At 39.2% G+C, this 12,604-nt stretch overlaps 1 protein-coding gene across 2 annotated transcripts; it reads left to right on the forward strand.

Moving 5' to 3' along the window:
- Nucleotides 1–2,996: 2,996 nt before the first annotated feature.
- LOC102778319 (interleukin-1 receptor type 2) lies at nt 2,997–9,281 on the forward strand. Of its 2 annotated transcripts, none has more exons than XM_087829634.1 (9): nt 2,997–3,081; nt 5,574–5,832; nt 6,221–6,395; nt 6,537–6,714; nt 7,169–7,258; nt 7,356–7,421; nt 7,554–7,689; nt 8,225–8,370; nt 8,518–9,281. In XM_087829634.1, exons 1-9 carry the CDS (start codon nt 2,997–2,999, stop codon nt 8,661–8,663), a joined length of 1,281 nt encoding a protein of 426 aa, XP_087685760.1. In that variant the 3' UTR covers nt 8,664–9,281. The 2 variants fall into 2 exon arrangements, with proteins under 2 accessions (XP_087685760.1, XP_087685761.1); XM_087829635.1 differs by having other exon boundaries at nt 7,365–7,421.
- Nucleotides 9,282–12,604: the final 3,323 nt, after the last annotated feature.

Genomic DNA, 12,604 nt, shown 5'->3' on the forward strand with positions numbered 1-12,604 from the left:
TGAAATCCAGAATTCCAGTAATTTTATGACTAAAGGTTTAGATCCCAAATGAGTAACAGTTTCGGCTACGCTAACATTAAATCATTTATCATGTCGACATCAGCAAAACTGCTGCTTTTCTTGTTTCTGCTTAGTGAAATGTCAAATGCTCCCTGCTTATGTGAAGGTGTGCACGTTCACATACTGTACAAGGTGTCGCCAGAGCTGGTGAGCTGTCCTGCTCCACCAGTTTAATCACAACTGTGAATAAACAAATTGCCTTATTGTGTCCAAATTGCTTAGAGCTTGTAAGACGGAGTGGTAAGAAAGCAGAAAGGTTTTGAGGGTCTTTTAAATGACAGTTTTTCGATGAACACAATTTTTAAAAAGCAATTTCAGAACCACAGTGAAGTACAAACCCCTTTATGACGGGGGTGGCTAAAGGCAGCTCAATATCTCAACAGGGGGAACTGCCTGCATGGCTCCACACAGCATTGCTGGCTGTGAGTACATTGTGACGCTCGTGAGGATGTGTGTTCATGTGTTAAAACAAACAGAGATGTCCATGCAGACACAAGCAGCAGCTCATTCCAGTGAGCGACAGCTGTAAGACAAGAATGCTGCCTTTAGACTCAGGAAACTGTTTGGAAATCAGTATAGGTCTTTTCCCACAGTGCATCTGAGTGGGTTTGTGTATATACTGTGTGTTTGGAGTCACCAGACTTGAGTGGTGAGCTGTACATCACACTGCATTACATTGGGAAACCTGAGAAATTTCCACCTCAGAGGGGTGGGAACATTGAAAAGAGACTGCAGGTTTCCCCTGAGCCAATAGGAAACAGATCATTTGCTGCTTCTGTCACCACATCTACTTGTCACCAGTGTCACACTGCCAGGACCACCGCCACGCTCACCTTTACACCGTGAGTATACTGCATTGCTGTGTATGTAATCATAGGAAAGTAAGGTTAAGTACACGTGTGCGCCGTATTTATATGTACACACATATGGTTGCTTATATAACAAAACTGCCTAACTATTATATTTAACTTTTTAACAATAATACGCTTGTTATGTACTAATAAGTACTGAAAATTCCATATTTTATTCTGTTTTGTCATATTTGCAAGCATTTACATTCCCATGCAGGGTTTTACTGTCACAGCATGGTTACTTTAAATATTTCATTTGTTGCAAAAATGTTTAAATCTACTTAGTTTGCAACAGATCAAAACTTTAGAGTTCATCCAAAACTACTATAATAAAATATTTGTATGGGTGCACTGTAGGAAAAAATGTAAATGTTTCTCAGACCGACAGTTCTACTGAATCAAACGAGGATGTGTATACTTTATTTTATTAAATAAGTGATTTTCACGATAAATGAAAGGCATCCGCAACTTAATGTCGAATTAAGTCGCCATCATTGCATTAATAATTTGAGATATATTTTTGAAGTGGAGGTCAAATTCTCTAGTTTCGTCGTAGACTGTGTGAATACAAAAGGTTCATTTAATTATGAAATATTGAGCTTATCATAAGAGCATATGTAGTATTTATAATATTATACTTAAACTGAAGGAAACTACAGATAGCATTGTAAGCTTAATATGGGTTTGGCAGTAGCAGTGAAAAAAACAGTCATAATAAATGAGTTATAAAATTGTTCTCGGCTTTAATCGAAACTCTTAATCCTGGAAAACGTGTCAGTGCATTGTGACTTGCGTATGCATATTCATTTACAACACTGGCACTCCCACACTTTATGGGCCTTCCTTTTAATGACACATGGAAGATTTCAGCGTGGAAAAGATTTATCACACACGCATGTCTGTGGCACTCGTGTCTGTCTGTGTGTAAGAGCGAGAAAATGTTCACTTCTCTCAGCTGATCCTTGTAATCGGAGGAGAAAACAGAAGCGAAAATCCACTTGTTTCCACGGAAACAAAACTATGGAAATCTTACCTAACAAAATGCATTTAAATACAATACAGAAAACTTTCAAAGTATGCTATATACTACTATATGTGTGCAAATAGGATACAGTAAACTATATTTAGAAAAAATTAAATACAAGTAGACCTTACACTAATGTTATTATGTAGCACTTTTATGCGTCTTTAAATCACAGGTGTCGAACTCCAGGCCTCGAGGGGCCGGTGTCCTGTTTTAGATATATCCTTGATCCAACACAGCTGATTTAAATTACCTCTCCAGAATCCTGGTAATGAACTAATCCTTTGATTCAGGTGTGTTGACCCAGGATGAGATCTAAAATCTGCAACACACCGGCCCTCGAGGCCTGGAGTTGCCCACCACTGCTAAATGTATATTTATTGTTGACTGAATATGCAATATATTACCAAATTGTTGCCCTGATCTTAATAAAAATGGCTATAGGTTACACCTGTCCTCACTACTAGTTTAGGTCTTTAGTATTGGAATAAAAAATAGTAGCTAAACCCCAATTTATCACTAAGCCATTCTGTTCATTCGAACATCAAAAACATATTTTAATAGTACATCTTTAGTCCAGTTACTATTGTTATTCATTTTACTGACCTATGATGTGAGTGACTTTAAAAGGTTTAATATGAGTCATTCCATGTGGTGCCGTTGGTAAACTCCCTAAATTTGACTCTAGGATGTGGGGGCGAGATGAAGTGGATCTGCTGATGTCACAACCTCTACAATCTGAAAAGAGTTTGCATAAAAGCCGATTTGGTTAAAGCTTTATGAGGCGAGGACACTTATACCTCAGCAGCCCAGTGTTTAAAGCCTCTTGTCCGGATAACATTTGAGGTTTTTCCTCTGTTATTTTTCTGGCCTTTAATGCCCCTTTTTTATCCTCTCTGTGGGTTATTTTTTCTCTTAAGCCTTTTCTTTAATGTTTTACTGGAAAAAAAACATTTAAGCTGGAAAGCTGGAAGCAACTGAACCAACTTGTTTAGACATCACTACAAGTTTCGCTGGTGGATGTTTTATTTCAGACGTTTGTCTCCCTGCAGACTGCCATCATGGTCTTTTTGCCATTAACATGTGCTGTGGTCATCATCAGCTGCGTTTATGGAAGACCTCCATTACCTCCTTTGCCAACGAAAGGTGAGCTTGCAGCAGCTACACTACACACACTGCACACTGTAAGAGGCAGTAGTATTCATCACAGACAGAATGCATTGTGGTCATTACAGTATTATAGCGGGGTGATCTTGCTTTTTAGACAGATATCTTATTACAGCAGACTCCATGATCATCACCCACTCTACATATGTTTACATGTAGATGCTGGGGCGCTACAGGTACAGCCGTTACCAAAATTATTAGAACGCGAAAACACAAAGAAGGCTGTCAAAAAGTTATTTAAAACTAAAAATTATAGCTATATGTTTGGCAAATTATTTCATTTCATTTAATTTATTTATTTATTTCACACTTGGTACAAAAAAAAAATAAAAATCAAACAAACCAACCACACTTTCTATCAAAAACACTACAAACATGTGTGAAAAGGAGCAGGAAGAAGAAAATATTCTTATTAAACCCTGCCCCCTATCTACAATCCAATTTATATTACAAGTGGGCACCAAAAATCAGGGAACAAACTAACATTAACATTTATCTCCGGTCCTAACCCAAACCAAACAACAAATTTACAATCAGAATAACCGCTCCACATAGTAACAAGGAGAAAACTAAAAATTAAAATAAATAAAACAAAAATTATAATGGATCCTTTTTCAATGAACTCCAATTTCATTCACATTCTTCATATTGAGTTATCGTTTTAAGCATGTAACACTTTTTAAAACAATGTAAATTTATACAATTATTTAAATTATAATGAAGTGAGTTCCACAGTCGTATACCTCTAACTGTTGGACTCATTAATCTTTGTGTAGTCCTAGCTAACTGATGCTTAAAATAAAATTTCCTTCTACTATCTTCTCCCCCTGAAGACAATAAAAATACTCTTTGTAACTTAAAGGGCAAAATATTATTTTTAGCCTTAAACATAATTAATAGTGTCCGTAATTTCACTAAATCTTCTAATTTTAATAATTTCGATTTTATAAATAATTTATTTGTATGTTCTCTATATTTAACATTATGAATCATTCGTATTAGTTACGGCATCTTCATCAAAAAATGATAATGTGCTTTTTTGTAAAACTGTAAAGAAAAAAAATCGTATAATTATATTCTAACATTAAAAAATAGATTAAATTTGGATCTCAGAGCTTGATCATACTGGTTGCTTAACCATTGCAGAAACATAAAAAGTGTTACTGTAATGGTTAAGCAAGATCGACCTTTCACCGGGTGAGGTCTAATAAATGTTGAGCACTGTAGGTGCTTTTTGTGTTGGAGGGACTGAAAGATTTTTTTTTTTATAATACCGACTTAATGCTCATGTGACAGTGTGACTGCCTTGTGAGAATCACACTTTATCAGTTGCACTGCTAGATTTTTTTGCACGTGTCGTTAGGGCTGTGCGATATGACCAAAATCTCATATCACGATATAAGACATTCATCGTCCGATAACGATATAAATCTCAAAAAAAAAGAAAAGAAAAAAAAAATCACAAAAATGTAACAATCTCTGTAAATTCTGTGAATCTCGGGCAGCTCGACTTGCGTGAAGTGTTTCCAGCTGCGCGTCATGTAGCTGGAGTCGAGTGTTTTAACAGATGCATGAAACGATACATTTTTAGACATAAGTTGTAACGCCCGCCGTTTTCTTTGTGAGTATTTATTACACGCCGTGCTGCGGGGAAAAGCCTGTTCTAACGTTTGAGTCTAAGGTTTATTTTTTTAGCACCTGGCGGCTCTTTTTTACTTCTCATCCGTAAATAATCTGCTCTTTCACGTGATTCAGTTTATTTCGAAAAGTCTCAACAGGATCTTGAGCTTTATTGTGAAAGGTTTATGTGGAACATAAACAAGCGGACACGCGATGGTTTTACTGTCATTGCTGCTAACAACAACGCATAAAAACAGGCGCTTGTCCGTCCGTAGTGTGGTTATATTAAATATAAGAGAAAGAGAGAAATTAATATAGCCACTACAGTGACCATCAAAACGATGAGGAAAATATTGCCATAAACAGTTTATTTTACCACGAAACAAACGATAGCGTAAAATGAAACAATAGACGTTTTTATATCGTCATCCGATATATATCGTTATATCGAACAGCCCTAGGTGTCGTTTCTAATCACTACATGGCCCTAATATGTACTATAAGTTACTAATGTTGACGGTTACTGAAGTTTGCTCATATCAGCAAATGGGATGGCACTTACTGATGTTAGTGTCCAGTGGTCTGTTGCACTAAAATTTAAATGTTAAATGTTTAAAATTAGTCAGATAGAGCTGAAAACAATCTAAAAAAAAGTCAGCCACTTTCAGAATGAAGATTTCTTGGTTACCTTGGTAACAATAAACAAATACATACATAGAATTTTAATAGAAGATACTGGGGTCATCAAAGTATTCTTCTAATCAGTGCATCCCAAGTCAATAAACTTTGCTGTTCTGAGAAAATGCACATCTTTACACAGTTACTCATTTTGAGCGATGCTTTTGTTGCAGATGGCTGCTACCTGGTCGATCCAGAGGTGGCGACATTCAGAGTGGAGGGTGAAGCAGTAATCCTCTCTTTCCCGATATTCAGCCATGTTCTTGAAATACGCAAAATTGCCCCCCCAACCGCTGAGTACTCCATCACCAAGGACAATGAGATGGAGGGCAGAAACTATCAGGGTGAAGGACGTGTTCAGAAGCAGGATAAGCAGCTGTGGCTCCTCCCAGCTCTGGCTTCAGACTCAGGGGAATACACCTGCACATACAGGTAGTTAACCAGAGTCAAGACAAATGAACTCTCCAAGTAACAAAACCGTTCATTCCACAGGCGATGCTGGTAAAACTAGCAAAAGCTGATATGTAATCTGATAGGAACAAATGACAACATTGTTTAGTTTTTATGTCCAACACTAAAACATGCAATAATTACCTAAAATAAAAGTATTATTTTTCACATTTAAATTTTTACATTTTTTTTTTTAAACTACTTGCTGTTTTGTTAGAAATTAGATGGAAAACCGCCCTCCCTCCAATTTACAGACAGGGTGGCTACAAAGCAACATATCAGAAACTAGCAGAAAGTATGTTTCTTTTTATACTTTCTTCTCCGGATTGAAACTTTCAAACTTGGTCACTTGTAACACTTTTGTTTCCAGAAATGAGACCTACTGCGTAACTGGAAGTATCAAGCTGCACGTGTACGAGCCCACTTTAGTAGACATGAAAAAGCTGACGCATAACGTGAGAGCCGCAGTGGGAGAGAATCTGACATTAGAGTGTCCATCTCTGCGCAACTTCAACAAGACGGACAGCATGATAAAGTGGTACAAGGTGAGTGAACGAACCTGTCGGCACTTGGCAAGGAACTTTCTGCCTGATGCGGTTGAAAGTGATATTTTTTTACACTCTTTTGAGGTAATCGGCTAAGGCTGGTAGTGATGAGTCATTTAACCACATGCTGCCTTCTTGCAGGACTCCAACACCACTGCACCTCCAGCAGGCAGAGCAGGCTCCTTCCAACAGCACGTAGGCAAACTGATGATCCCAGCTGTGAAGCGAACCCATGCAGGCATCTACACCTGCAAGCTCAGGGTGCGCATTAACAACCAGCAGTACAAAGTCAGCAGAGTCTATCTTCTCCATGTGCAAGGTTTGTGATCTGCAAAGTCATGCATGTGCTGAGAAATGTGGGTTAAATAAGAGTTTTTATCTATTACATGGCTATTACTGCATTTATAGTTTTAGATTATTAAGTATAATACAACTGTCAGGCTAGAGGACAGATCACACTTACGCTTCTTTTTAAGTAAACATGCAGAGCAAATGAGAAAAAAAATCTTTAAGAAATTCATTAAATGAATACTTAAATAAGCAAATCACTTTAATTTTATGACAATGTGCAACGGTCAAGTACTTTACATAAAGATCATCAATTTACTTCTTTACAACTAGAGCGTTGCGGTGCACTGCCCTCTACTGGCCCACTAGGGAAATAGCATGGGCCGCACAGAGAACTCCATCAAACACATTAATGATTATTACTGTGTCAAATAGTCCACTGTTGTTATTATTTAAGGAGCTGTTTGTTTGGATGTGTCTTCTAGGCCCTGATCCTGAGGTCACAACCAAATCCACTGTGCCTAACATCTCTGTGACCTCTGACCCTGGGTTAATCAGCACCAGCACTGTCAACAGTGAGTTTTTTAATATATATTTTATTTTATTTTAAGTTGATTAATTCAAATTCCCCAGAGGGACTGTTCATGAAGAAAACCCTTGTTTATGTTTTAGCTCCAATAGTTCAGCCACCTGTGATTGTTTCACCACTAAATGGAACCGTTTTTGAAAGTCCACATGGTGAGTGATAAAACTCTTTAGTCCTAAAATAAATAACAACAATACAACCTCATTCTTAAATAAACACACAACCAAACAGACTGTAAATATATATTACATGTCTCATCTAGACTTGCCTCTGACTTTCTTTAGGTTCAGGACTGAAACTGTTCTGTCAGGTGCTCACCGAATGTCAAACAGCAGATTCTACTGAGGTCACATGGTTGGTAAACAGCCAGACAGTGGAGTCATCGTACCTTGACAAGCGTGCTCTGCAGGGGGGAAGAAGGTAATTTTTGATTTTGTCTGCACTGGTTCTAAAATTACACGTAAACCTTATCTAACTTAAACGTAAGTTCATTACAAGTTCAACTGATGCTACTTTGGAATGATAATAGCTTCTTCGATTTTGACTGCAGGTTAGAGAATAAATGGATGGAACCATTATGAGAAAAATTCAAATGAAAGGCCAGCAGACAAACACGTGTATGTGCATGCTAAAGATAAGCCCTGTGCTCCGGGGACATCGTGCTCTTCCAAACCCACTTTGCGATCGTGCCTATTTCCAACATAACCTTTTGCGCTCCTACAGGATCTGGTCTTTAAAAAACTGTGATGCTGTCTTGCCACTTTCTCTCAGACAAGTTAAATAACACATTTCTGAGAGGTTGTTATGGATATTTGATCCACCAGTATTGAAATAATCTACTACTAGCTGTTGCTAACAGCTCTGACTCTAATGATTACTCTTTATGTGTAATCATTAGAGACACGCCTCGTTCACAGCATTAAAAACAGACGGCTGCTTGTCTCGATGTTTCCAGGGTTACCAGGGTGTCCAAAGGCTGCCAGATCGAGTTGAGGCTAATTGTCGAACCAATAACAGAAGAAGACGAGAAGTCAGAGTTAAAATGTGTCACTCAAAACAAAGGAGGAAGACGAGAAGTTGTTGCACAGCTTCGACTAGAAGGTGAGCTTTTCTTCACATCAGGCTGCGAACTCTTTGCAAAATTGACGACACACACGGTGTTAAGTTATATATTTTTTTATTTTTTGACAGGACAACCAAACCTTGATATGTAAAGACACTAATCTACCTTTGCCTCTCTGTCTACAGACTCCACCTTTACATGGGTGGTTGTGGCTACTGGGGCTGTGATCTCCTTCCTCACAGTGGTCTCTGTGTTTCTCTACGTCCTCTTCAAACCTAGAAGGAAAAAGAACAGGGATTACTTTCTGGCTCGGCAGAGCAGCACCTTCTAGCTCTGACGCTGTGCACGCTCCCTCATCAGAGAGATCCTTTTAAACTTTACCTTTTACATCAGATTATTTTTTATGCATTACTTCCGTGTGATATCCAGGAGCAGCACCACGTCTTTCTTAGGGTTGACCCTAAAATTCACTGCTAAAGGCTGCTAATCAGCAAATGATTAACTTTATGTTTGTTATTGATGTTATAGTTTTCTGGGGGGATTCACTGGAATGAATTAAACAAATACCTCTCTGACACTCAAAGATGAACGTTCTTTTGTAAGGTTAGAAGCATGTAAAAGATTCAAGACATGAAATCCAATTTAAGACAACACACCAGATGTTTGAGATGCACACTGGCATCACTGATGTTTTTACACATTTGGATAATGATATATCAAGACGATGAGTGGAATTTGAACTATTTCCCACCAAAACTGTAATAATGTGTTTATTCTGATTCAGTTGGCTTCAATTTCCTTTTGCGCTCAGTGTCAAGCATCAGGTCCCAGATTCCAGGTCCATCAAAAACATCTTCCTTAATTGTGGTTTCACTTTTCTCAGGACTAAACTTATTTCTTAAATGCTGAAGTGCTGTTTCTGTCCAGTTATCCTCATTGTGTAATACTTGGAACATCATCAAAGTTGGCACAGGTGAAAACATTGCAGTAGCAAACTGCTTGTTTACCACTGTTACTGATGTGTTTATACTGTGTATGTGTTAAAAAGTGCAATAAATGTTCTCAGGGAAGCATCGTGTTCTGTTGAAGAGCTTAATTTTCAAACTTTCATATCTACACATTTAAATGGAAAAACTGACTTGACCTACGTCAAGTACGTTACACATTTTTGTTTATCATCTCCATCCACTGCCATGCCTCAAAATGCCTGTGTGTACCTTTTGAAGGGGTGAAACAGAAACGTGCACCATTTCATCGAGATTTTAAGATGCAAGATTTACAAGTGCCATCCATCCATCCATCCATCCATCCATCTTCTTCTTATCCAGGGCCAGCAGAGAAGCCCAGACCTCCCTCTCCCCAGCCACCTCCTCCAGCTTGTCCAGGGGAACACCGCGGCGTTCCCAGACAAGCCGAGAGATTTAATTTTTCCAGCATGTCCCAGGTCTGCCCCGAGGCCTCCTCTCGGTGGGACATGTCCGGAACGACTCACCCAGGAGACGCCCAGGAGGCATCCTTGTCAGATGCCTGAACCACCTCAACTGGCTCCTTTCGATGTGAAGGAGCAGCTCTCTACTCTCTCTCTTCACCGCAACAGACCGATACAGAGTCTGCATCGCTGCAGCCACAGCACCAATCCCTCTGTCGATCTCCTGTTCCCTTCTCCCGTCACTCGTGAACAGAGATGGGCAGTAATGCGTTACTGTAATCCGATTACTTTTTCAAGTAACGAGTAAAGTAAGGGATTACTATTGCAAAAAGAGTAATTAGATTACTGTTACTTTCCCGTAAGCACGCTGCGTTACTGTGTTACTAAAACCGTGATTTTTTGAGAAGGGTCTGTCTGCAGCCACTGGGGAGCGCCATATTGGGACCTCCACACTAACCGGAAACACGTGACCTCCACAGCAGGCAGAAATACGTTCCTGCATGGATCATCGACTGTGGAAACCTTGCAAGTGGATCGTAACAGTGGCGTGTCTAGAAAATTTTTGTTGGGGGGGCCAGGTAGGGGCACAGATTTGGAGAAGGGTGGCAGATGTAATTGGCAGATAATGTTAAAAAAAAAATTCTACCAACCGTTAACCATAATTCAATAACCCTGTAAACCTAATAACCGAATGCGCTTTTAACTCTTATTAGAATGAGATTTTAACCACTACAGTGCAAAGTTTTTAGATACTGTGTTGATAAAGTACAAGAGATACAATCAGTCAGTGTTTATTCAGCAGTCAAGGACATCAATATTTGCATAGTATTTTTACTGATATGTAGTGCACATATGTTGTGGGCAAAAACATTTTTGAATATTAAAATAAGAACATTTTTAACATACAATTGGCAAATTAGCCAATGCCAATGCAAAACCAATGTCTATTAAAAAAATGTGTTTGATTTTGAAACAGGAAAAAAGTGGGGAAACAAATGAAAAGACTAACATTTGAATAAAACCTGAAAGCAAGTAAATACTTTATATGCTGCCTTATGGTAAACTTTGGTAATATTGATGTATAAAGGACAACAGTGGCTGATGATGAAATACAGTCAGCTGGCGTGGTGACACTGCCAGTATTAACCTGCAGGGCTGGACTGGGACAAAAAATTGGGCATTTTCACTACAGACCGGCCCACCAGGTATTAAAGCCATAAAGCCTTTGAATGAAAACAAATGCTGTTGTGACAGTGATGTACACTGTCATTTTGGTATATGTATGATTTCTATACATTTTACATCAGATAAAAACTTTGTTCGCAATATTCAGATAATTATTTAATAAAAGCGAGACATTTTAAATGAGAATAAGAAAGAAAAGTATTTCTTTGTGCCCACCTCTCCCTGTTAATGCCCTACCTGGCTCCCTGGCAACACTTTGATAGATCCGCCCCTTCACAGTTACCAGCTGTCAGCTACTTAGAAAAGGATCCTGGTGTTATTTGTCTCTCAGAAACAGTTCATAACTTCCCTTCAACTCATTCATGTCACCTAAAAGGTAAACCTGTTTCTCCATCACCTGTTCAGCTCTGATGATTCAGTAAGGACATCTCCTGGTTTCATCTTCATGTTTCCCTCTCACCACATATCCAAACCGACATCATGACCAGCAGCTTTACAGCTGTGGCTCCAGCAAACATCAGCTGATACTAGAAATTCATATTAAATAAACTCTAACAACAGCTGATCAAGCTTAAACGTGCTGCTGTTGTTTAGCACGACATCCGCTGGTTTCCTCTTTCTGGCGCAAAGTGGGCGATAAATAAACGAGAGAGAAAAGTGATCAGCTGATCAATGATCAGTTTTATGATTGAAGTAGGAACAGGAGAGAGAGAGGGGAGAGAATGAGAGAAGAAGAGGCAGCTGTGCAGCAAAGACACAGAATAACTCAAGCTTTGTGTCTTTTTTTCATTATAGCTAACGGGACAAACTGTGTCTCTTCTCAGCTCAATACGAAATGTGTAATATTTTCTCTGAATGAGCGACCATTCCATTTTTTAAGGAGCCGTTGGCAACTCTACTAACTAACCTTATGAATAAAATAAAGTTCACTATCAGTAACATCATAGCACCCACCCAGCTGTATAGAAACTCGGTCATGCTAGCTAGTACGCAGTACGAGTTACTGTAACTGACTGTAAAAAGTCAGCGCAACGAAAATAAACTCCACCTAAACTTGGTTTATATCTGACCCAGATAGACTGCAGGTCATAACTTCTTACCTGAAGTTCAGTTCACCTGACACTCGGACCGGCGGCTGCCTTGGGTCTCTGCTCCTCCTGCCTCCCTTTTCCCTCATCCACCTGCTGGCCTCTGTGGAAGCTCCGCCATAGCCACCACCAAACAACTGAGTTATTTTTACACATCGGCTAGCATCTGGCCAATCCACCACCTCTCATTGTTCATGCTGTTACAAAAAAAAAAAAAAGTCATCAGCCCACCGGGAAAATGTCCGGTATGCCCGATGGCCAGTCCAGCTATGTTAACCTGTTAATCTTTCACCGAAAAATTGTTTTCTGCGGTGCTGTCTTTCGTGCTTGGCTCTCCTACCTTTGCTAACATGATGCTAATAGTGCAGAAGCCGATGCTGCATTCACTTACACTCGGATATCTGAGCTTCACTGTGAAAACATAATCATACATTTGGTATTTCATTGAATTTTATTGTTTTAGCTTCGGGATGGCACCGGGGTTGGCCTGTGCCTCCCCAGGCCACCCCGCTGGACACGCCACTGGATCGTAAAGGTTGGGACAGAGTCTTTCATGTCTAAATTTGCCGT

Source organism: Neolamprologus brichardi, chromosome 16, assembly GCF_056152115.1.
Source record: "Neolamprologus brichardi isolate AB-2024 chromosome 16, ASM5615211v1, whole genome shotgun sequence".
Classification (NCBI taxonomy): Eukaryota; Metazoa; Chordata; class Actinopteri; order Cichliformes; family Cichlidae; genus Neolamprologus; species Neolamprologus brichardi.

Excerpts from the sequence above, each read along its gene's own strand:
- LOC102778319 (XM_087829634.1), top strand. The coding sequence starts at position 2,997 with ATGGTCTTTTTGCCATTAACATGTGCTGTGGTCATCATCAGCTGCGTT. Across the intron at positions 3,082-5,573 it reads ACCTCCTTTGCCAACGAAAG|ATGGCTGCTACCTGGTCGAT; the intron begins GTGAGCTTGCAG and ends CTTTTGTTGCAG. Across the intron at positions 5,833-6,220 it reads GAATACACCTGCACATACAG|AAATGAGACCTACTGCGTAA; the intron begins GTAGTTAACCAG and ends TTTTGTTTCCAG.